The sequence below is a fragment of the Phlebotomus argentipes genome, unplaced genomic scaffold (genome assembly GCF_947086385.1).
Source record: "Phlebotomus argentipes unplaced genomic scaffold, Phlebotomus argentipes genome assembly contig_2, whole genome shotgun sequence".
NCBI classification, from domain to species: Eukaryota; Metazoa; Arthropoda; class Insecta; order Diptera; family Psychodidae; genus Phlebotomus; species Phlebotomus argentipes.
The window spans coordinates 6625296-6647904 of NW_026776162.1; the positions used below are offsets into that span (position 1 = coordinate 6625296).

At 37.9% G+C, this 22609-nt stretch overlaps 2 protein-coding genes across 11 annotated transcripts in view; one reads left to right on the forward strand and one right to left on the reverse strand.

The window, feature by feature from the left end:
• The window catches only part of LOC132265039 (peripheral plasma membrane protein CASK), a 224956-nt gene that overhangs the window by 62500 nt on the left and 139847 nt on the right, over window positions 1-22609 (forward strand). The gene's annotated exons all lie outside the window — the stretch shown is intronic.
• On the reverse strand, window positions 16251-21578 carry LOC132264569 (alkaline phosphatase). The gene is made up of 5 exons (XM_059764816.1): window positions 21141-21578; window positions 18939-19264; window positions 17981-18173; window positions 17227-17900; window positions 16251-16806 (listed from the first exon to the last, which is right to left on the reverse strand). The coding sequence occupies exons 1-5, from the start codon at window positions 21214-21216 to the stop codon at window positions 16462-16464; spliced, it is 1614 nt and encodes a 537-aa protein (XP_059620799.1). The 5' UTR covers window positions 21217-21578; the 3' UTR covers window positions 16251-16461.

Genomic DNA, 22609 nt, shown 5'->3' on the forward strand with positions numbered 1-22609 from the left:
TTTTCCTCAAATGTTTGTTCCTCAAAGACTTAAAATAAGGAAAAGTTGGCATATTTTTAATGTTCTTCAATATAGAACTTTGAAAAAGATCAATGAAAAGTATTTAAAATTGATTTCTTGCAACTTATTTCGATAAAATATACTAAAAATCTATTAAAATCGATTTTTGGTCAGTAATATTTTCTGTTTATCTGCAAATTTTGCCATTTTTCAGTCAAAATTCCCATAAACACCAATAAAATCAGCCGAAACATTCACCGAATAATTATTATAGGGTGATAATTGGCATTTTTTCAATTTAGCATTAATTTCGCAGCGAAATTGACGCTAAATTTTCAAGTTTGTTTCCTGAAAAAATGCAACTTTGACTTTTCATAGTTTTCTATTCACCCGTCGATATTGAAACTATAAAATTGGAAACTTTTCACGAGAGTTTTCCCTTCTGATTGTTTTTTTTTCTTTAAAGAATATGAAGCTTGTTAACTTTGTTACTTGATTGAGGTGTTCATGGGAAAGTTATTATAGTGAATTTGGGGAAAAAGTTTTCCGTGTGCAGAGATATATTGAATTTCATGTGTTAACAACTATCCTTATCATGGAGATTCGCATTTCAACTTGATGGACTTTTGTGAAATGAGAAATTTATATAGTGTGCGATAACATGAAAAAGCATTTGCCACTAAATTACCGTATCCATGGTGAAGGAGGACTCCTTGGAAATTACCATCGTGCAATACAACCGACAACTTCTGTGCCCTCAGTTGGAGTGCATGGTACAATAGTTTGGAAAACTCCTCGATAAACTTTGCCCCGCACCATGAGATTTGGTTTCGACTTGGGTGTATTTTATTGAATTTCTCAATCAATTGTTGTCTTGTTTGGCTTGTACAGTGGAAATAATATAAGAAAGGCTCACCGAGGGGATATTTTCATTGATATCCTCAGGGAGTTTTCCTCTATTCCATCTATACATAATACTCTATATGTTGTTTATGAGTGCACATTGTGGTGAAAACTTATGCATTTGATGATTTTCCCAACAGTCACTCAATAATGAGCTTTTCTTGAGGATAATTTCAATGGGTGGAAAGCCAATTGAAAACAACTCACTTTCTATGCTATATTTACACGTTCAATTGATGTTCTCTGCTTTTTCTGGGAAATTTATTTTCCCAGAATGGAAATGGAAGCATATCAAAATATATTTTCAATAAATTTCCACGATTTACTGGAATATATTCAGAGATTTATTGGAATTCCACCTCTTCTGTGTCACCCGCTGAGAATACTTTGTTCTCAGCAGGAAACTTAACAGCGCAGGATTCTATTATTAAAATATTCATATTTTTTCACCTCAATATATTCATAAGTTTCATTGAAATACTTCCTCTCTGTCTCTGTATAACAAAGAGTGAGAGTGGCAATTGAATAGCGTATTTATAGCAATGCGATGTTGCGCAAAGGTTTTTCAGGTTTGAATCTTTCTAACAAACCTCCACTTAGAGCTGTAGATCCTTTCAAATCCTAGATAGTATGATAATCAAATTTAGAAAATTAAAGCAGCCAGAACTCCGGTTCTAATTCACTATTTTTCACTTGTATAACTAACTTGATATAACCACCGCTAGGGGTGCTAGAGTCAAGACTGATTTTCAAAACTTTAAAGTTGTGTAACTCAAGAATTATTCGATGGATTTTCTTTAAATTTTAGTATGTTGTAGCTGAAGTTATGTCCTTTCCAATGATACCCCACTTATGGGTCTTGATGTTTTAGGACCGGAGATAAGGAAGGTCAAAGTACACACCTTTATCGGTCTATATCTCCGCTATTTACGGACCGATTTTGATCATTTCTTCACCAAAAGACGCCTCTCGACGCCCTTTAGTAGGTCACATTTTTTTATTAGTCTGTGACGTCATAACGAAAGCCGCCATATTGATTTAATTTTAAAAGCTTGGATCTCGGCGACTTGACGATGCATTCGAATAAGATTTTTAAAATGTGAGTCGCGTTGAGCTCAATTTTTAAGTACAAAATATGAACTGGTAAAAGGCGTATTAAATAATCAAAATCATCCATATTATAAATTAAAAAGTTGCACTTGAAATGTGTCCATTTTTAAAAATGTTAATTATAAATTGCAGTGAGAGTTAATTTTGTGACTTTCTGCTCTTGAGCGATTCACTGTAACTGTCATTAGTGCATTTTGTACTGTGTACAATGCATAATAGAAAAAGCATTTTTCTAGTGGATAAATAACCTCATCACATTTTTCTGCTGTTACGTGGCGTGTTAAAAAGTGGAGATGATTTTTCCTCTGTAGTATTTAAGCCTCTTTTCTGCTCATATTGTCCCAGAGACTTTGACAAAGTAAACATCATATTCTATGTAATGTTCGGCGGGTGGGGAGTTTTCCAAGGGGGTGTGAGGGAGTGACTGTGTAGTGTGGAGGTGTACTGAAAACATTGCAGAGATCATAAATAGGATTGCAGTGTTCTGACTATGCTTTTTCCATGCATATGCCATTAGAAAAGTGTTGTAACACGCTGTCGGACGTGGTTCTTATACGGGAGAATGGCCAACATTAATTTCTCCTGTGCTGTATGACATGTAAATGTACATATTTAAGCTGTAATTCTCTTTAAGGGAAGGATCAAAATTTTGAAAGTTTCACTCTCTCGCCTTCAGGAATATATATATATATAATGTCAAAAGGATATTTCTCACAACACAAAATGTGTCTCCGCGTGTCTTACTCAGCCTCTCATGTTCGGTTTTACATAAAATCACCATGAAAACGTCCAGCCGAAAGAGGGAGAGAGAGAATGAAGTGTTAGGCCAAAGTACAGGGAAACTTTATCTTTTTCCTTCTCGAAACTTTGGACAGAATTCTGTAGTGGATTTTTTTTTTATTTTTGAACTCCACAACCGCCACAAAAACCGTTTATTGTGGCAAATGCGAGTGTGATTTACCTGGGAAAGAATACTATTCTATGTTCTGTACTTGTTTGTGTGTGAAAAGCGTGGCGCGAAGGACAAAATATTAATATGCATGAAGTTTTTGGATATCAAATTTTCAATGCTACATATATAATGTGAGCATAATCTTCTGGGGAAGAACCTGGAGGCTTTGAATTTTGTGTCATGTGTTCTGTGTGGGGATGAAATTTAATTGTGAAAAATCCCCTAAAAATTCCTCATATTTCACGTTATAATGTATTATATTATTCCTGGGCAATAAAGAGAATTACACACAGTTAGTATTTTTTGCTCTTTGCTAGGACTTTTATTTCTCACTACATGTACATATTTATGTGAATATACATACATTGTACATGTTATTATATACATTTGTGAGCGAAAGAGAACTGAAAACGTGCGAAAATATGGTAAAAAATTCAAGAGATATTATTTTTTATGCTCCACTTTATGCTATGTCTGCACAGGGAAGATTTTCTGTAAATTAATTCCACTTTGTAATTTTTTTGCCGACACACTGATGGAGTGAAAAAATATATATGTATTCACAAACCTGGAATATATATTTTAATGCTCTATAACTGAATGCTGCTCTGCCTGTCGAATCATAGATGCATTTTTCCTGTTCATCCTGGGAAAATGGATATAATGAAAAGCAACCTTTGTTCTGTGAATTCATGCGCATTTATCAAAACTTGTCCATTAATTTTCATCCATTTATTAAACAATTGACGGGCTTTGTTCAGATAAATATTTGATTATTAAATTGCGTGCAAAGCCGCAAAATGTGGTTGATTTGCAAGCAAAATGGAAAATAATCAAGAAGATTAGGCGAAAAATTCAATAGTATAAATTATTATTATGTGTAATTGAATCTTAAAGTTTTTCCATGTGAAATTGATATTTAACAAAATTATTTCCGTTGCAAAATAATGTCAGAAATTTCAGGAATTGCCCGACAAAAATGAGCTTCATGATCAAATTTTCATTATTACTCTGAATGAGAATTCAAAATGTTTTTTTTTTCTCCACCCAGATTTGTAGAGAATTGTCAGCATTATTCTCTCATATTCCATTGAATTAATTACACTCTTCATTGCGTATTAATTATTTTTGGAGGGAAAAAAAATATTATAGAATTCTTTTTGTGCAGAGTTTGTGCGTTAATTGAAATTAATGAAGCGCTGGAGTTTTTACCACTTGTTTCACCTGCTCAACATTTGCTCATGAGCATTGCCAAATGTCAGTGGCAATTATGGTTGATATTTTGCATTGTCCAATTGTGGGGCGAAACACTTGATTCGTGTGCTCATCATGTGTGATTTGTATTAAGGATTTGCGGCAGGAGCTAAACACGCACATCACTGTCAATACGAATTCTCCTCCTTTCCTGCTTCCTGCCGAGAGTGTTGTGCACAACATTCGCTCTACTCTGTGTCCGGGGATTGGGTGGCAAGGGGGAAAAAGGTTGCAATGATTCTTCGGTGGGAAAATCCATCGCACCGCAGAAATATGTTGTGCTAAATGGCTGGCGGAATGGCGGGAAGTTTGTATAGTGTGTGTGAATAGAGAAAAAGCTGTGACGTTGTGCTTATAATCGAGAGCAGTTCCTCTCTCCCAACTCTTTCCTGTGCCTGGCAATCTTCCGTCAGTCGTGATGGGTTCCTGGCTTCGCACTCCAACCCGTGGAATTGGCAGTAATTGACAGCGCAGGATCTTCTTTAATGCGAGCGCTCAATTGAAATAACATGTCCCGCTTTTACTTTCCGCCCTGCTGTCGCTGACTTTTGTGCGTGAAAAAAAGTCCTAAAGTTTGTATATTTCTTCACGCTTGAATATCTGATGCCTCTGTGTTGTGGGTGGGAAAGGAAGTACAGCGAGAGGTTGCTAATATGGGCTCTGAATGCCTCAGAATCTTGTTCGTTTTGTTGTTTCAAAGAAAATTCCGTTCAAGATTTAGAACTTAGAAAATAGAACAGCCATAATTTGTGGCTAAACTGGCGCTAAACACACTCAGAAGTTATTCTTCTTTGTCGACACTAGCGCCATTTTTGCTTCGTGTGTTCAGTTATCAATTGGTTTGTTTATTTCATCAAAAAGCGTGAAATTTTACGATAAAATTGCGAAAATGAAAGATTCACAGAAGAATTTAATGATTTTGATATTTCACGAAATCCTTCGCAAGAGATCCGCCATTTTGTCCGTTTTGAGCTGTGAAATGATTCGACGTATTTTCGGTCGAACGCGCTGCTGTCGGAAACCCCGTAAATATCGGTTGAACCTTCGATATATCGAGTCGAGAATTCTGTACAGGATTTAGAAAAAAAGAGTCGAAAAGAAAAGGAGAAAATATTTCGTCAACAATTTTAATCATTCTCTGCGCAAAAATTAAGAGGTTCTTCCAGTTTCACACTTGTTTTCATCGCAAAACCTTTCGTAAAATCGTAAATATTCGATTAAAGATCAAGTATTAAAGTAATTTTATCTATTCATTGATGTTTGCAAGCTTTTCATCTAAGAAATTCGTTTGAATTTGCATCTCGAGCCAAAAGTGACACTGCATCCCCAATATTAGCAACCCCTTGAAGCAGGGAGAGAGAGAGAGAGAGAGTGAGAGAGAACAAAAGAGTGAATCGTAAAAAGTGACATTAATTTTACTTCAATGAGTCTCGCATTGGAATTGTGTGTGTTTCCAATGTTTCTCCATACTTTTTAATATTGGGAGAGATTTTTCTTTTGCTGGAGTGTAATAACTTTCAAGTAATTTGACATTTTGCGCTCGTAGACGTGTTTTTTTTCGCACTCAGAGGTTTTTCTTATCTTCAGGAATTCCACAACAAAAATTCATTCATGTCTTCATGAAAGTCAAAAATAGAATGGCAAAATTATCAAATAGGAAATCACATCAAGTTGAAAGGAATGAATAGGGAAAAATGTGATGGAGATAAAAAGAAAATCAAGTGTCTTTTTTCTTCGTGAAATGACGACTTGGAGTATTTAAATGCGTATTTTATGTTGTTGCGCAATTATTTCTGGATAATGCCAGAATATTTCAGTGATTATTTTTGCGCAATATTCTATTTGATTTATCACTGTAAATCTGAATTGAACAAGAAATTACTCACTTCAATCTCAATACTATATATTTTTGCGTCAAAACATGAAATGTTATCAATGAATTGTGGAAATTTTCCATTTTGTCACGCTTTTTCTCGTGTTGTGAGCATGAAAATTTAGAGTGAACTAGAAATTTCTACCTTACAAAAAGCACCAAGAAATTGATTACACAGTGAGAATTTTAATTAAACAATTTTCCTCAATGAAGCAGAATGAATTTGGAGATCTCTTGGATGTTGTAATTTATGCACTTGACTGTTCAAATTGCACAGATGACAATATAATAAAGTGTGGAGGAACGTTTTAATTTGCTCGCCCTATAATTTGTGATTTTAAAGTTGTCTCTTCCGTCAGTGGCGCATAATTTTAAGTTAACAAGGGAATCTCACACTGTCAATGTTCCAGGCATTGTTCATAGGGGGTGGTTTTTTGAAGGTGTGAGTGAGAAATTATTATGTGCTCTCTCGCGCTTTTTGCTCCATCAACCATTTATATATTGAGGCATATTATTATGGGTGAACCCAGGGAGCTTCCACGCTCTTCCTTTGACGAGTGGACATTGCAAAGGGGGTGGAAAGTCTCTAAAAGTTAGCAGGGAGTAAACTTTAATGAGGACATTAGGCGCAGACCAAGGGGGAGATAATATGTCTCAAATCTGTACATCACAATTCCTCTGCAGAATCTCCAACACTTCAGGACACTTCTGAACGTGTTTGAATGCATTTTTCATTGCTTTTTAGACTCCTTCAACAGTTTTTCACACTGTTTTGCGTTTAGAAAATCCTTTGGGAAATTCTGACCAAATTGTGAGGTTATGAATTCGATTTAAAAAATTCTTCTTGGCCTAATTTAGATCTCTATAAATTTAAAAATGACTAAATATATTGGATCTCTGAATGATTCTACTAGATAATGAGATTAAACTGAACAAAGAAAAATTCCTCCAAATTGAAATTAGATTTTTTGAGGTTATGATTGACTTTTAGGCTTTTTCTCAGTCAATCTTAAGTGTTTTTCGATCAAAAATGCTCAATTCTGTGGCGGAAAAGAGAAATAATTCCAAGTTAAGCACAAATTCGATAATTTTGAAGGTTATTAAAGCAACAGAAACTATTTAAAATCAATCACATAACCTAGAAAAGCAACCAAATTTGTTTATTTAACTAAAATTATATAGAAAATGCTTCAATTTGTTGAAACTGAAGCTTTTGCCATGCAGATATTATTAATATTTTACCACTTTCAAATCCTAACACTTCTGTAAAAGCTGTACACCACTTCCGACCATAATATCTGCCCCTTGGCGTCGACTGTGTCTATGTGAAATATCATAATTATATGGTAGACTTTCATTAAAGCCGTAACAAACAAATATTTGAAATATTGCGCAATTTCGCCAGGGGATCATGCTAAATGTGTATCATGTCCTGATGGGCAAACTGTCAGTGAGAGGAGCTTCTCAATATGCGGCCTTTGTGGGGCATTTTGATGTGACGTGGGTGAAGTTTTTTTTTTTGCCTCCCTCTGAGGGGGAAGATTGAAAAGGGTTGAGAGAAGTGCGGCATGTATTGAAGTGTATTATAATTTTCACTAAATAATCTTGTCACACTCTTCCCTCGACATAAACCGGGAGCATCATAACTTTGCCGACAGGCCGGCTTATGTTGAAGTCCACAATCTGATGGACTGCCTGATAATTTCACCATTTTAGATTGACACTTCGAGTGGGTCTTCGTGGCACTTTTGGTCCATTGATCTCTTTGCATATTTATGGGCAGTCTGTTGATTCACACTGGATGTGACTGAACTGAGGCTGTGCGAAAAGGTGCTTAGATTCTTAGGAAAATGACAATATATATTCACTTTTTTTTCTCTCCTCATTCGCGGCCAGTCAAATGCAAATCGCGCCGTATTATCTGCAAAAAGTTTCTCCGCAGGAAAGTTTTGCACAAAAGTTAAGGAGACAACTTTGCCTGTTGTCAGTTGAACAGCCACAAGAAATTTCACATAATAGACAGTGCTTAAAATTATATGTAATATACATATATACAAGCATCACATACACAGGGACTTTTATAGCCTACAGAAGATTGAAGTGATGAGAGGGAAAAAGAGGTTTTCACCATGCCATTCACAGGATATTATTGCAAGAACAATGCCAAGGAGAGCCTTTTCAAGGAAATGCAACTTCCCTTTTGTTTTCCCTTAGCATACAAACATAAGAAGTTTTTTGATAGTGTCTCGAGCGATGCAAGATTACAAGTTTTGCCGTTGGCTATGAAATCCGATAGTGTTTGCGAAGGACTGAGAATTCTACGTTTTCATCAACATCCGCCCAGTGCTTTGGTGTGCAGATATAGCAGGAGGCCAGTAGATGAATTTCAGCCTTAATCCATATCCTATGAAGAGGAATTAATGATAAGTTACAAGGCTGGGCAGAATAAAAACCCTTGGCGATAATAAATTAAAGGGGAATTCTCAATGGAGGGAATTATGCGCTGTTGCAGAGCTTTGTGGCTTTTTTTCTTTTACAATGTTGACTTTCCTTTACATTTACACGAAAACAGAGTGTCTGTAACTCGGTTTTATTAGGTGATTTTCTTCATTTATTTCAATTTTCGGACCCCAAAAGTACCGAAAAAGCTTTATTAGTTCATTTATACTTCGTAATCAATCAAAAATTACCCTCCAAAGCACTTGTCAAATGATCAGCGTGGCCAAATGACCAGATGTCAAAACTACAAAATTCCCAGACGCCTACAGAGACATTTATGAGACAAAAGAATGTCGTTAAAGTATGAATAAATGTGTCGTTGCATTTTTACGTTTTCATAGATTATATTGACGGACACCTAGCGGCGCTAGTGTAAAGTACGAATGAAATACGAACGAGAAGGCGTTGCAAGGCAAAGTTGGGATTTTATTTAATACGAATTTCAGCTGTCAAATACGAAGAACGAATCTTCATTCTTCACTATTCCTGAATAAAAACATAGTTTTTTTTTTATGTATTTCAATATGAGTTAGAAAACTAATCAGTTGCCTTAGAAAGGGTTGAAGGATGTCCGGAAACACATAACCTCAATCTGGTGTATTGAAATGTGGACAATTGACCACAAAAATCCAATAAATATTTGTTTATTCACATAAAAACATCATTATTGTCTATTTTCTTGGTTTTTCCGTGAATTTAATCGCAGAAAATGAATTCCCAACATTAGTAAATGTTATGAATCGTAATCTTGCAACACCTTTTTACGAATTGTGTCATTTATTACACGAAAAGTCTTTCAAATCCATGATTCTTAACTGACAAAACAGTAAAACTCCTTGGACTATCTTAAATTTAAAGTTTTCTGTAAATTCTTTCGCAAGATCATCACAATTATTCTCACATTTCTCACTGGCTTAAAATGTGCACATAATGAGAAAATGTAATCTTTCACAGTAAATCATTTTCTACTTCTCCTGGTGGCAAAATGAGCTTCATATGGTATTTGTACACGCTAATGTGCTCCTCCGGTAGCTAATGTGTGCGACTAAACCGGTTGTGATGCAGAATTTAATTAACCGGTCATTAGGGAATTAAGCGTGGGGGAGAAATTATGTCTATTTATTTTCAAACATTATTTTTTATGTGATTCCTGCCTGTTTCGCTCTCGTCGTGGCGGAGGGGATGTTCGCACAAGGAGTTGTCATGTCTCTTGCTTTGGGGGAGGTTGGGGAGACACAATGAACTAACAACACAGTGATACATATAATGATGGGGCATTACTTGCACGCGTGCTTCTCTGAGGAGTGAAAAAATAGACGCCATTTGTTTTATTTATAACAAGCAACTGAATTTAGGTTGGGCGGTTAAAGTCCTCGGAAGATGTGCTGATAAGGGGAGAAATCAGCAAAAGGGCTTCAAGATCAAAGTCTACGCGATGTATTTTCACGTGTACAGTGGCGAGATGTTAAATAGCGCCTCCCGCGGCTCTGAAACTCATGAAATCTGTTCTTTGCGGTATTCAAAGGATTAGAGGGATCTTAGGAAACAATTCCTTGTGGAACTGAGAAGCAGACATGACGGAATTCACCTAAAAATGCTGAATAATTGGTCGAAAAAGTTATTCGCGACACTTTTTCCGCGAAATCGAACTGTTTACGCGGTCAATTATTCGAGGTCCTTCCGATTATCTCCCTGATTTAATGTCCTTTCTTGAGCAGTAGAAAAATCTCCGTACGATCCTCTGGAGTCGTGTATTGTTCATGTGCTGTAATTTGATATTCACTTCATTAAATTTTGATATCAAACACGTATAAAGTGTAGATAAAAAGTGAAAATGCACAGGATAATTATCCTGAAGACACCTCAGATTAATTTGAATCACTTTAAGAGCCCAAAACAAATTGACAAATAATCAAAAAATGCTGAGACGGCGCTGCTGAAAACCTCGGGAGCTTTTCTGCTTTGGCTCGGTTTTGATATCACTAAGGGATTAAGGATTAGGCCGAATGTCTTCAAACTTGGCATGGTAATTACTTATGAATGAGGGAAGATTGGTGGAAAATTTCAGACCTCTAGCTTCACGTGGGAATTCGTGGTAGACCGATATGTCTCAGAGCCTTGGGTGGCTCTATTTAATTTTGAGTCACTGTATGTGGTTGTTATGCTAAATATGATATGTCGTGGAGAGAGTGGGGGCTTTAAAGTGGAGCTTCGTTATGCAACATGTGCTTTGTTTACTACGTCTGTTTATAAAATGCACCTTTGACATAGTTGGAAAATGTACAGAATTACCGTTGAATATCAATTCTTTGATATATTCGCAAAAGCCCAACATACAACATAATTGCGATTGATTCAGCCAATTAATTGTGCTTCTCTCCAAGTGAACAAATAATCTGACATGAATGTCAAAATTTGTGGAATGCACTAATGAATGGGCTAGAGTTATAGTCATGTGAGGAATATATTATATTTCAAATCACATTCGCCCAATGAGGCTCTCTTTTATGTGGTTTTTTTTAAAACCACATTTCAACTATAATAGTGATTGACTGATTTTGGGCATTTTCTATGGGGGGGAAATGCTGTATTTATGGAAAATCAAACATTTCGACGATTGATCGATGAAGTGGAAATTTTGCAATATTTACACAAATGCGTGAGATGCCGCTGGGTTAAATACAAATTGAAAGGTTATATTTCGTAATTTTGCTGGGATCGGCAAACATTTCGGCGATGAATATCTGTCACACGTCAAATGGCATATGTTGATTTTAAATAAATAAAACCAATGTTTACACAAATAATATCAACTACAATATACAATATGAACAATAATATATATTGTTGAGCCAATAAAAAAAGCGTGAGGGACTAAAAAGTATCAATTTATGAATTCTACACGGAGTAACTTTAAAGTTGAAACGCAATAAAGGGGTTTCGGGGTGAAAAAAAGGGTGCAAAATATATATTAAATATCACCCATTACCAATTATGACTGTTCAATGCAAAATGATGATTGAAACTTAATATAATGAGATTCAACGTGTTTTGCAATTGAACAATGTGCATAAATTGCTATTCAGTCGAGTGGATTTAAATTTCAATGAATTTTTACATGCAATATTGCATCATTGTCCACTGTATTATATGCATAGGTAATGGCATTAGCAGAGGCAACCATGGTAACTGTGGACTAAAGCTCTCTGCATATTGCTGTGAATGTGAGTGAGAAGTGGAATTGTGACTTAGCAAACCGTCCGCAAGTTCTTGTCCGGAAAACACTCCTGTCTTCGTGTGTAAATGCGTGTGTAAAATCCGCATCCAGTGACGGCGATGAATTTATTTGACAATAATGGTAATTTGATAATGTGTCAGCGCCTGCAACTGTGGCATAATTGCTCAGTTGTGTGGAGCGGCATTTGCTAACTTGGCCGCTATGTGTGTCTCGCGGATGTCGTAGGGGTGTCGGGGTGCAGGGACAGGCGACAGGTGAGGCGAGTGGACCAGTGCCTGTTCTGCACCCCGTCGTCTTTCTGCCACCCCTGGCATCGCCATCACTTGCCGTCCTGCAATGAGTGGATCGGAATTGAGACAATACAGTTTCTGCCGCCGCACGTCTTCCGCTACCACAATGCTCGTCACATTAGGCATGTTCAGGTAATTAACCTCCATTGAGAGACTGTTCTTGTTCAGCAATTATGGCCTATAAGGATTCATTTAAGTTTGCTGGATATCTTCAACGACATTCTGCTTGTTTCCCCCATTTTGTCGCAAGATTCGGTGTCAAATCATGTTTTTTCGGAGAAAAATGACCACAGAACGTTAAAGACAATTCCAGTGAAGCGTATATTTCAGCCGGAACATTCAACAGCAATCGTTTGGAATGTTCTCCCCATCCTGAACCAGCTTCAAATTCAATAATCGACTTTAAACCGTTTCTTTTTGGTATTTTCCTGATTATAACCTAAAAATATCATCAAGAGATCTTGAAAGACTCATTTTGAAAGCTTTCTTCATCACAAAATCATGTGTTTATGATTGGAAAATTAACTAAAAAATACTGATTAAGAGACAAAATTGCTCAGAAAATCTTATAAATGATCATTTTTGAGGTTATGTTCAACTGAAACACAATTTTCAGTGTTTTTGGCATCAAAGGTTCAGAATAGCAATGTTTATCGCATGAAAATGCTTAATTTTTCGAATTTGGGCATGAGAATTACTCACAAAATCTGTCTTTGATTCGTTACATAACCTAGAAAAAGTGTATTACGTTTGTTTCTGCGTGAAAATCAAAGATAATGCAAAGAATCTAAATGATTTGTCAGTAAAAAATGATTCTTAAGTACTGCTGCTGAGATGTACACCACTTCTGACTGTATCATTTCCACCTGGGCTTTGAAAATAATCTATCCAACCTTTTTGCTTGGTTTCGAATTCAGGATCTCTGAATTGGTACTTCAGCGCACTTCCACTATTCTACAAGACTGAATAGGGGTTGTTTTCGGGCTAAAGACTGCACTTGAGTCAAGAAAATTCACGTTATAAACTTGGACAATTATTTCTGTTAAACACGCAAGATTTTCTCTGTTTCACAACAAAAGGGAGACTTTTCAATGACCTCCAAATGGAAGAACTTTGGCAGAATGTCGTTACAAATTGCAATAATCATCATCAACTGAGATGTTCAGTCGTATAATGATAATATGTATAATCCTTTTGTACATAGTTTCTGGAAGTTTCGGCGCCTAAACCGCCAAAATGTAAACTCAAAGGACGATAATGCAAGGAGTTTCGCGTTGCATGTGATATTGGCATCTGTCAATAGTGCTTTTCGGTGGTGGGTTGAGAGCTCATATTGCAGAGGGAATTGCATGCAGAGAGACGTCTATTGTCATCACTCATTTGCAGTGCTGCACAATAATTCGCAATATTTGGAAGTTTAGTTGAATGGAACAAATAGCTGAGGTTTCATACCGCACGTTTCACCCCGTCGTCACACCATTTTAAACTCTCCGTGGCCTCTCTAGTCAACCTCTTGGCAACTGCATTGCAACATCATTGACTGAGACCGCACACTTCTAATACTCTGAAGCATTGAGATGTCTTTTTCACAACCCTCTCACTCAGTCGCCAAGTGTGTTTGCAGTTCTCCCGCTCTTGCCGTTCGCCGTCCGTGTCTATTTGGTTGAGAACTTATTGGACTTTCTCTTCTTACTTTCGAGAACACTTTGGCTGCGCAGCGAAACGAGGTGGTTGCTTTGGGGGCGGGGGTGAAATTGTTTAGTGAAACAGGAAATAATATGGAAAGAGTTGAAATGACTTTGGTGGCATTTTATGTATATACATATGTATCAATTTTTCACTTGAAAAAACTTCTTCATCTATTTATTTTACATGGAAATTTCGTATGTCCTTTTCTTACCTTTTTCTTCTCAGTTTCAATAAAGGGAAGAATATTTTCTATCCAATTGAGGTGAAATTCAGCAGAAATATACTTTTAATTTAAGTAATACTTCCGCTTGATGTCATTGTTCAATTAATATTGCTACACAAATTTCTCTCATTGACTTCTCGTGCACTCTTCTTCGTGTCAAAAGTCTTGGAATAATTGCAACCATTGTGCGATGTCATTGGGAATCAAATGCCAGACAATTGTTACACGTAATCCCCAGCAAATTCTCCCTCGGTGAAAACTTCCTCTGCAAAATGCCGAAGAAAAGGGGTTTAATTGAAAATTTTCCTCACTAAATAGTAGATTGATTCACCCATTCAAATGACGCGCGCACACACACACGTTCAAGAGTCAGAGAAGAAGAATATCTGACACAAAGAGACACAATTCTCAAGGAAGAGGGAGTTGAATATGTTATAAATGGCGAAAGGAGGAACATGAGAAAAGCTCTGGGAGTTTAGAATTGAAAGAGCGACTGAGGCACAACAAACTTCCGACCTGTATATGGTTTGGAAGGAAATTAAATTTTGCGTTTTGCAAAATCAATCAAGCGCACTGGAGGAGGAGAAATTGCTACGAGAGAAGTCTTTCTGCAGAAGATGCTTCTCAAGAAATGTATTGAGAAATGTTCTCTGCTCGGATGCTGCAAGTCTTTTGTTGTGCTTTCTGTGTTGTGTGTGTTGTGCTTCCAAAGGAGTCTCCAGAAGAGTAATTCATCATAGTTACATACTTAGTGAAGATTTGGTAAATGTAAAGACTTATAATCTGTTGTAAATCCTGAGGATTTGAATTTGAGTTTCAATTTCAATTGGAGACAATATTAATTGGAATGCCATGCAAACCAATCCAACACAGATTGCAATGTGAAATCAATAGAGAGAATTATACAATATTGTTCTGCGTGCAATATAATCTTCATGGAATTGAGCATTTTAGATAATTGGTAGATAATTTTTCTCTCCATCTTGTCTTGTTAAGCTTAAAGAGCCAAGGGGACAATTATTAGTCAATTTCATCCATAAAATATTTAAATTTTTGAGTATTGTGTAGTCCGAATTCTCATCATCAGCCGGCAAATGTAAACCCGCCCATGGTGCAGAAGAGAATTGTGACGAGATGCCACACAATGGCTGGACCTTCTCCTTCCGGTTAGATCCTCGCTGTGGCATTAGACCGAAGAGAGCGCGAGAGTAAAACGAGGAGTCAGTTGACTCGTGATCGCTGAGGAGCAGGGAACTCAGCGTTGAGGGGTTACGGAAGGAGTTGATCATTTCGAACCAACCTTCCAGGAAACAAGCTCTACTCGGATTATAGCTTCAATTGTATGAATTTTTCGCAGGAATCCCGCAAGCAAGGCCATTGAAAATCAGTCGTTTTATGTCCTTTTCATCGTTGAAGAATTTTCAATGGACCTTCCTGCGGAATTCCTGCAGGAAAGTCCACTGAAAATCCGTCGTTTTTAGGTCTCTTTCGTCCTTTAGCGAAATTTAATGGATATTCCTTCTGCATTCCCGCAAAAATCCACTGAAAAACCATTGAAAAGAGGCCTAAGAGGTTTCTTATACGGTCTTAAGAGATGTGGAAAAACCATTGACTTCCCTGTAGGAATCCGCATTAAAAATACGGCGGATAACCGCGAATAGGCTCCATACCAATTTGTGTATAAACATTTGCAGGAATCCCACGGGGTTTTTCTGCAAAAATCTGGGTATTCTGAATATTTCAATGAAAACTTAAATATTGAGTATTTTTGCCACATATTTCCGCCAGAGGGCAGTCGCTTAACGGCATGTAGAAGTTTCGATTGTATTTCCTAAACTCTCGAAATTTCGACATGCCGAACGATTGCCCTCTGGCGGCAATATGTGGCAAGAAATTTTATATTCAGAAAATAATCCTTTTTAAAATATCAATAAGGTTCCTCAAGAATCGGCTAGTGATTTTCCCCTTGGGAAGAACTTGATAAGCTATATCGTTTTAAGTATAAATCCGATGGGAGGGACATTTTAATCTCTCAGAGTTCGTCTACATTTGTTGCCGGGAGGAAAAGTGCAGTATAATGAAGTCTCTGTGAAAAATGCATTCACAGCTGATTACGTGAAATGCATGTGAGAGAAAAAAGGTCGGAGAATTACTGCCGCTCGCAATAAAATGCACTCAAAGGGGGGATTTTGTGGAATTGTAGAGGAAAATTTCCAGAGAAAGTGAACAGAGAGATAAGAGTTGATTGATGAATGTGTTTTATTCAATTGCAATTAGCGGCATCAATCGGGAGTCTTAAGTACTAATGGGATAGAAAATGTGTGAGGAAATAAATAAATTCGACAAAGATACTGACAAAGATAGTTGTGTGACAATTCTGACGATGATCGGTAGGATTTTTCCGTGCTGTTCCGCCACTCATTGGCTGGTCTATTGATCTGTGCACGAGTGCAGGCCGTCGCCGATGCACGCGGCGTAGCCGATGGCGTGCGGGATGAAGTGCTGCTCGTAGGAGCCGGTGAAGATGTGGGCCCAGGGGCCGCTGGCGTACACGGGCACATCGTCGCCGCCGTGCGTCTCCTCGGCCAGCGGAATGGTGGATGGGAATTCGAATGTCTGCTTGCTCATGTTGAGCTTCTGCAGATTCCGCCTGCCGCCCGTCTGCTCCTCGTGCACCTCATAACCCGGCCCATTTGCATAGCTCAAGGTGGCGTAGGGAAGACGATCGAGTCCTCTCTGTGCATTATTAATGCCCAGAATATGATTTCCTCGACTCTGGATATATTGAGATGGCATAAATTAATATAGAGATGATTAGAATCCAGATGATTAACATTTTAGTCTTTTCGTGCATGTTAAGGCATGTAAATGTGAATTTAAAGTATGCAAAATTACGAAAATCCATGAATTAAAGCTCAATTTGTGCCTTTTGAAAGTGTTAAATTAATACATTCAGGTTTCTTCTGTATTTGTCTCTTCATATCATCCAATATCTTTAACTGATTGCTAAAAGTGGGTCGGATTTATACGGATTTAATCTTATACAACTCTCTAGAACATGTCAAGGCTTGCAAATTGACGAAAATTGATGTTTCTGATCACTTTTTACCACTAAAAACCTCTTAGTATTCATTCAAGTGTGTTTTGGAAAGGCGAAAAGAGAAGAACTTTGTCAAATGCAAGAAATATACTCACAGAATATCCTGCCATTGCCATTGTGTGGGAATGATCGGCTGTCACGATCACGAGAGTGTCTTTTTCGCTGGTCCGGAGACGAGCGTGCTCGATAGCCTTGGAGAATTCGATGGTTTCGTCCAGAGCGCGTGCCGCTTGTGTCTTGTGGTGTCCGTGATCGATTCTGCCGCCCTCGACGAACAGCAGATATCCTCTGTCGTTCTTCTCCAGCACGTCCAGCGCCTTGGACACCATTTCCGTGAGGGTGGGCTTCTTGGCCGCCTCCTCTTCCAGGTGGAAAGGCATGTGCTCGTTGCTGAACAGGCCGAAGAGGTAGTCAACAGTGGCTCCGGTCACCTGTTGCAGCTCCTCGCGTGTCTCAACGTATCGCGCTGCGTGCTTGCGATGGCGTCGCGTCCACTGCTTGATCAGATTCACGCCGTCACCGCGGGTGCCAGGCTGTCCCTCGGCGTCTGACTCCCATTCGGGCAGGAAGTGTCGTCGACCGCCGCCCATAATCACATTCAGTCGCTCGCCAATCTTCCCGTGAATCAATTGCCGGGCAATGTCCGTGCACACGTCCGGATTGCCGCCGTCGGCCAGCAGCTGGCGATCGCTCTCCCAGTTGCGATTGGCCGAGTGGGCGTACAGGGCGGCCGGCGAGGCGTTAGTCACTTCCGTGGTGGTCACGAAGCCTTCACGTGGGGAAGGTTTGCGGTTAGACAGACGCAAGGTGTCGCGCAAACACTTGCAGATTGATTTGTGTTTCACTCACCAGTGGACATTTGATTGCGCTGCGCCCAGTCGGCAATGGACGCCACATGGTTGGCCGTTCTGTTCTCGGCGCTGCAGTCATTCAGCGCCACGGACGCCGTCACACCCAAGGTGGCGTAGTTTGACTTCACGCCGCCCAAATATGCTGTGGCTGAGCATGCAGAGTCCGCAACTTGTGTATTGGCGCAATATGTCTGAAGCAAGAGAGGCAATTATGCTCTGATTAATCATTCTGTGCATTCTCCCGCACAAACTCAAGCTCAACATGCACACTTTCATGCCATAAACTTTGCAAATAACTGCGAAAGACTATCGTGAGGGTGGTTTGGGGGGGTGGGAAAATGGTATTTTACACATATTGCTGAGCGAATTGAAGATTTAGTCGAATTATCACATAGAAATTTGCCTCATTTGCCCTCAAATTCCGTCTAATCGTGCATTTTCAGTAGAAAATATGGTGAATTCTTAGTAAATTTGAAGATATTAAGTAGCAAAAGTCATTTTTTATCAGTATTTATGTACTTTTTTCAACTTTCTCAACACAAAACGTTCAGAAAACGTAATTTTAACGTTTAAATTGCAATCTTTTGAGGAAAAACTCAATTTTTTTATTACTTCTTACAAGAATTCTTGTAATTCATTGTAAATTTGAACATTTTTCAGTTTTTGTGTACTTTTTTCTTGAAAAAATCAACTTTCTTTACCACAAAACGTTGAGAAAACGTCATTTTAACGGTTAAATTGCAGTCTTTTAAGGGAAAACTCAAGTTTTTATCACTTCTGTGCTGAATCAAAAGTATGACTTGACAATGAATGCAAATTTAGATTGTGAATGAAATTATTCACGTCATTAATACGTGCAGTGACACATAGTTTGCGAAGCACTGGACGTTGTGTGCAGAAATCTGTGTGATGTTTCTGCCGTGAAATTGGCGGAAAATGCTGGCAATTCAGCCTACCTTTGACAGTCCAGAGTAGGGAAATTTGTCAAATGAGAGCTGCTGCTCCTCGCCGCCACTGTAAACTCTGCTGGCTGTCACTGTTGCAATGGACATGCCATCGCCCATGAAGAGAATAACATTTCTCGCCATGTTCTTGTTGAGGTGATTTTTCCGTAATTGCTGCTGGAGAATATTTTGTGCCATATTAGTCCAATATTCACCGTGTGTCTCCATTTCGGGTGCCATGAATTTCAGAGGCAGAGCTCCGCGCTTAACACGGCCGTGCTCATTTACAATTCCATCATTTATAATAGGCAATTGCGGGTGCATTGGATCATATTCACCTGCGGAAAACACGTGTGTGTGTGTGATGATATTAGCGAGGGAAAAATTTATGGGGTTTTTATTTAGTCGTCACTAAAGAATAACTAACAAGGGGCGAGTCACAAGGCGATTTTGACGAAACTTTATGTTCTCTTTAAGTAAAATAATCAAAAAATGATTATTTTCCCAAGTAAAATTATAAAATATTCAAGTTCTGAAATTAATAGGGGTAAGTGGGGCAGCTTCAGATTCAAAATGCTGTTCCAACTTTAGGATTTTTTCTTGAAAAATCGGCTGAATATATTGAAATGATCACAACGCTCAAATAAACTCTCGTCTGTTGAGCTTCAGAAAATGCCTTTCATTGGGCATTAAAACTGATCCTTTTTCCTCTAAAGGAGAATGAAAATAATATTGTAATTTATCTGAAACTGCCCCGCACGGGGATGTTTCGGATTGCTGTGGGGCAGTTTCAGATTTTCACTGATATTTACCATAAATTCCATTGTGGAATTGTAGAATCGCGGACAAATGATCACTTTGGTTTCTAATCTACGCACTGAAACTGTTTAATTCCCTAAAAATCGCCTTTAAAGTAATATTTTCGCGACTTTTCTGGACCCTTGCACGGACTGTCAAAATGTCTGAGCGAAAAGCAAGTTGCCCGTCATTTTTCCTGTGTCGCAACGCCACCATGCGTGAGTGGTGGCAACTTGACGCGCCGCGAAAGTGCTGCGCAAAATGTGCTTCTCGAAATTTCTGCTCTAATCAGTGATTTTCGCGTGTATTTTCTCACTTTTCCACTAAGAAGTCGTTTAACGTGATGAAGCAATGCAGCACAGAACGGCACTTTGTGAAAAATCTTCAATATTTGCCACAAGAAAATTTCGACCGTGATGTTGCGTCAGACTGTCAGAGCGCGCTGTTGTCAGTCCGTGGCGATCCGAAACTGCCCCGTGTGCAGTGTTTGTGCATTTTCCACCACCCACTGAAAGGGCCGTGCCAAGGAGGAAAAGTTCGGGCATATTTAGAATCTCTACTTAACTCTCAATAACCTTTGATTGTGTTTCACGCGAATTGTGGCTTTTTTAATGGAGAAAACACGCAATCAATTCGGCAGCAAAATTCTAGTTTGTGAGTGATTTTCAATTTTCACTTATTTTATCTAAACAGTCAAGGCAATCCTGTGCAAATTTTCGTCAATTGTAGTCCTTAAGGACTACAAACATTGTGTGAAGACCAGGAATTTATTCATGCAAAAATCTCTGAGAAAATTAAGAAATCTGAAGCTGCCCCAATCTGAAGCTGCCCCATTTACCCCTAATCAAAAAAAAGATTATTTTTCCAAGTCAAATTGAGAAATACTCATATTTTGAATAAAATAATTTTTTTAAAGTGTTTATTTGCTGAAAGAAAAATTGAGAAATAATCAAAATAATCAAATTCGGAATTAAAGAATAAAAAAGATGATTTTTTTTCCCAAGTAAAATTGAAAAATAATCAAATTCTCAATTAAATAATAAAAAGAATGATTATTTTCAATCAATGAATCAGAATATTCCGAATATTCACAATTATTTAATTATATTCAAATTTGGATGAAATATTCAGAAATTAATCAAAAAATAATAATCAAATTTTGTATGAAATAATCAAAATTTGAATTAAAATCACAAATAATAAAAAAAATAATCAGTTTTTGTATGAAATAAACAATTTTAATCAAATATTCAGAAAGTAATCAAAAATGATCAGAATTTGTATGAAGCAATCAAAATTTGAATCCAAATCACAAATAATCAAAAAACGATTGAATAATCACAGAGTTAATGGTCTCAAACCGCGACTGACTTTCCCCCTGATAACTAATTAACTACAGAAGGTTGTAATTCCTACCTCTGGAGGAAAGTGAGGCTGATTCGGTGGGAGTTGCACTGCAGCAGAGCGCGAGGAGAAGCACAATTCGATACATAGCGTGTGTCCAAAGGATTACTTGCCAAATGGGCGATTGATACACGGTCGAGAGGTGAGTGCACAGTTTTGGCGTATTTGACAGAATGTGTGCACCTCTTTTGCCGATGATGGATGGAGCACAGAGAGCGAGAGATGGAGATTCTGTGCGGTGAGTGTGCTCAAATAATCTGAAACACTTCCATTTAGGGCACTGATAAATTCAGCCAGAGTCAAGAGCCAAAGTACTCTTCTATGATCACTCGAAACGATGAGTTCCGCCAGTGTGTTGTCAACGTGATACACTCGACGTTTCACTTTGTAATGTGCTATTCTGTTTTTCAATTTTACCGCTTTTATACTCCACGAGAGAGTTTGTCAGCGTCCGAGAGATTATCAGTTAACCAGCGATTGCATCACGTATTCCTCTTGAAAAAGCCCATAAGATGTATAGGCCTCCGTGAAACAGGGTCATTCGCGCAGTTTGCAAGCATTTTGTGGGTTCAGAGAAATTCAGTTTCAACCACTTGTGCTATTTGCTACTCTGGCCCAATTTGTGTTAAACCACTTTGTATCGTCTGAATGTGGAATTTTAACACAACAGATCTTGATCTGCAAATATCTTTCAAAAATGCGTCAATCTGCAATTGTGGCTCTAATTTTCAAGCATAAACATGAGTTATGTTTGCAATAAATCCTTTTTATCGTGGATTTACTAAATATTTACTTGAATTTTAATAATTTTGGCAAATTTCACCATTTTTCCTCTCCTACACATTATGGCATCGCTTAAAAACCTCTAAAACACTGTTTTATAGAGAGAATAGCAAAGGCTGCTTTTCTTGCTTTCTTTTAGCATAATCTTCCTTCTTGTTTACACTTCTATATAGCGATAAGGAGATGTGAAGAGCCTCCAATACTTGGCCTTCTCTGTCCTTCTTGTTTCTGCATATTTTACAGACTTCTCTCATGCTGTCCCACTTTGTCCTTTAGCGTTGCAGTACAGTTTTTCCCATGATTGTGCAAATTTAGGTGGATTTCTTTCCTGTCACATGAATACTTTAACTTGAAAGCTCAGAGAAATGGAGCTCTTGTGCTTTTCCTAAATTGAATTTCTCTTGTTTTTTTTCGAGCTGGGTTTCCTTTGTGGTGAGCAAAATTGAGTGAAAAGCGTCGCATATTCAAATGACTTCACTGATTTTAGCATATTGAGAGAGTTGTGCAAGAAGTTGCGAGAGTTAAAAAAGCAATGCAATGATGAGAATGGCAAAAGTTTATCTAGCCAACTTTTGTCGCTTGACTTAATGGCAAAATTGGAGCAATTGTCGATTTTCTTGGTGCTGAAAGTTTAGCTAGTTTATTGAATAATGGTGTGTGGCAATCGTTTTGAGCTCCACAGACGGTATGGAGCGTGC

Excerpts from the sequence above, each read along its gene's own strand:
- LOC132264569 (XM_059764816.1), bottom strand. The coding sequence starts at position 21,216 with ATGTATCGAATTGTGCTTCTCCTCGCGCTCTGCTGCAGTGCAACTCCC. Across the intron at positions 19,265-21,140 it reads AGCCTCACTTTCCTCCAGAG|GTGAATATGATCCAATGCAC; the intron begins GTAGGAATTACA and ends TGTTTTCCGCAG. Across the intron at positions 16,807-17,226 it reads TGGCAATGGCAGGATATTCT|AGTCGAGGAAATCATATTCT; the intron begins GTGAGTATATTT and ends CAATATATCCAG.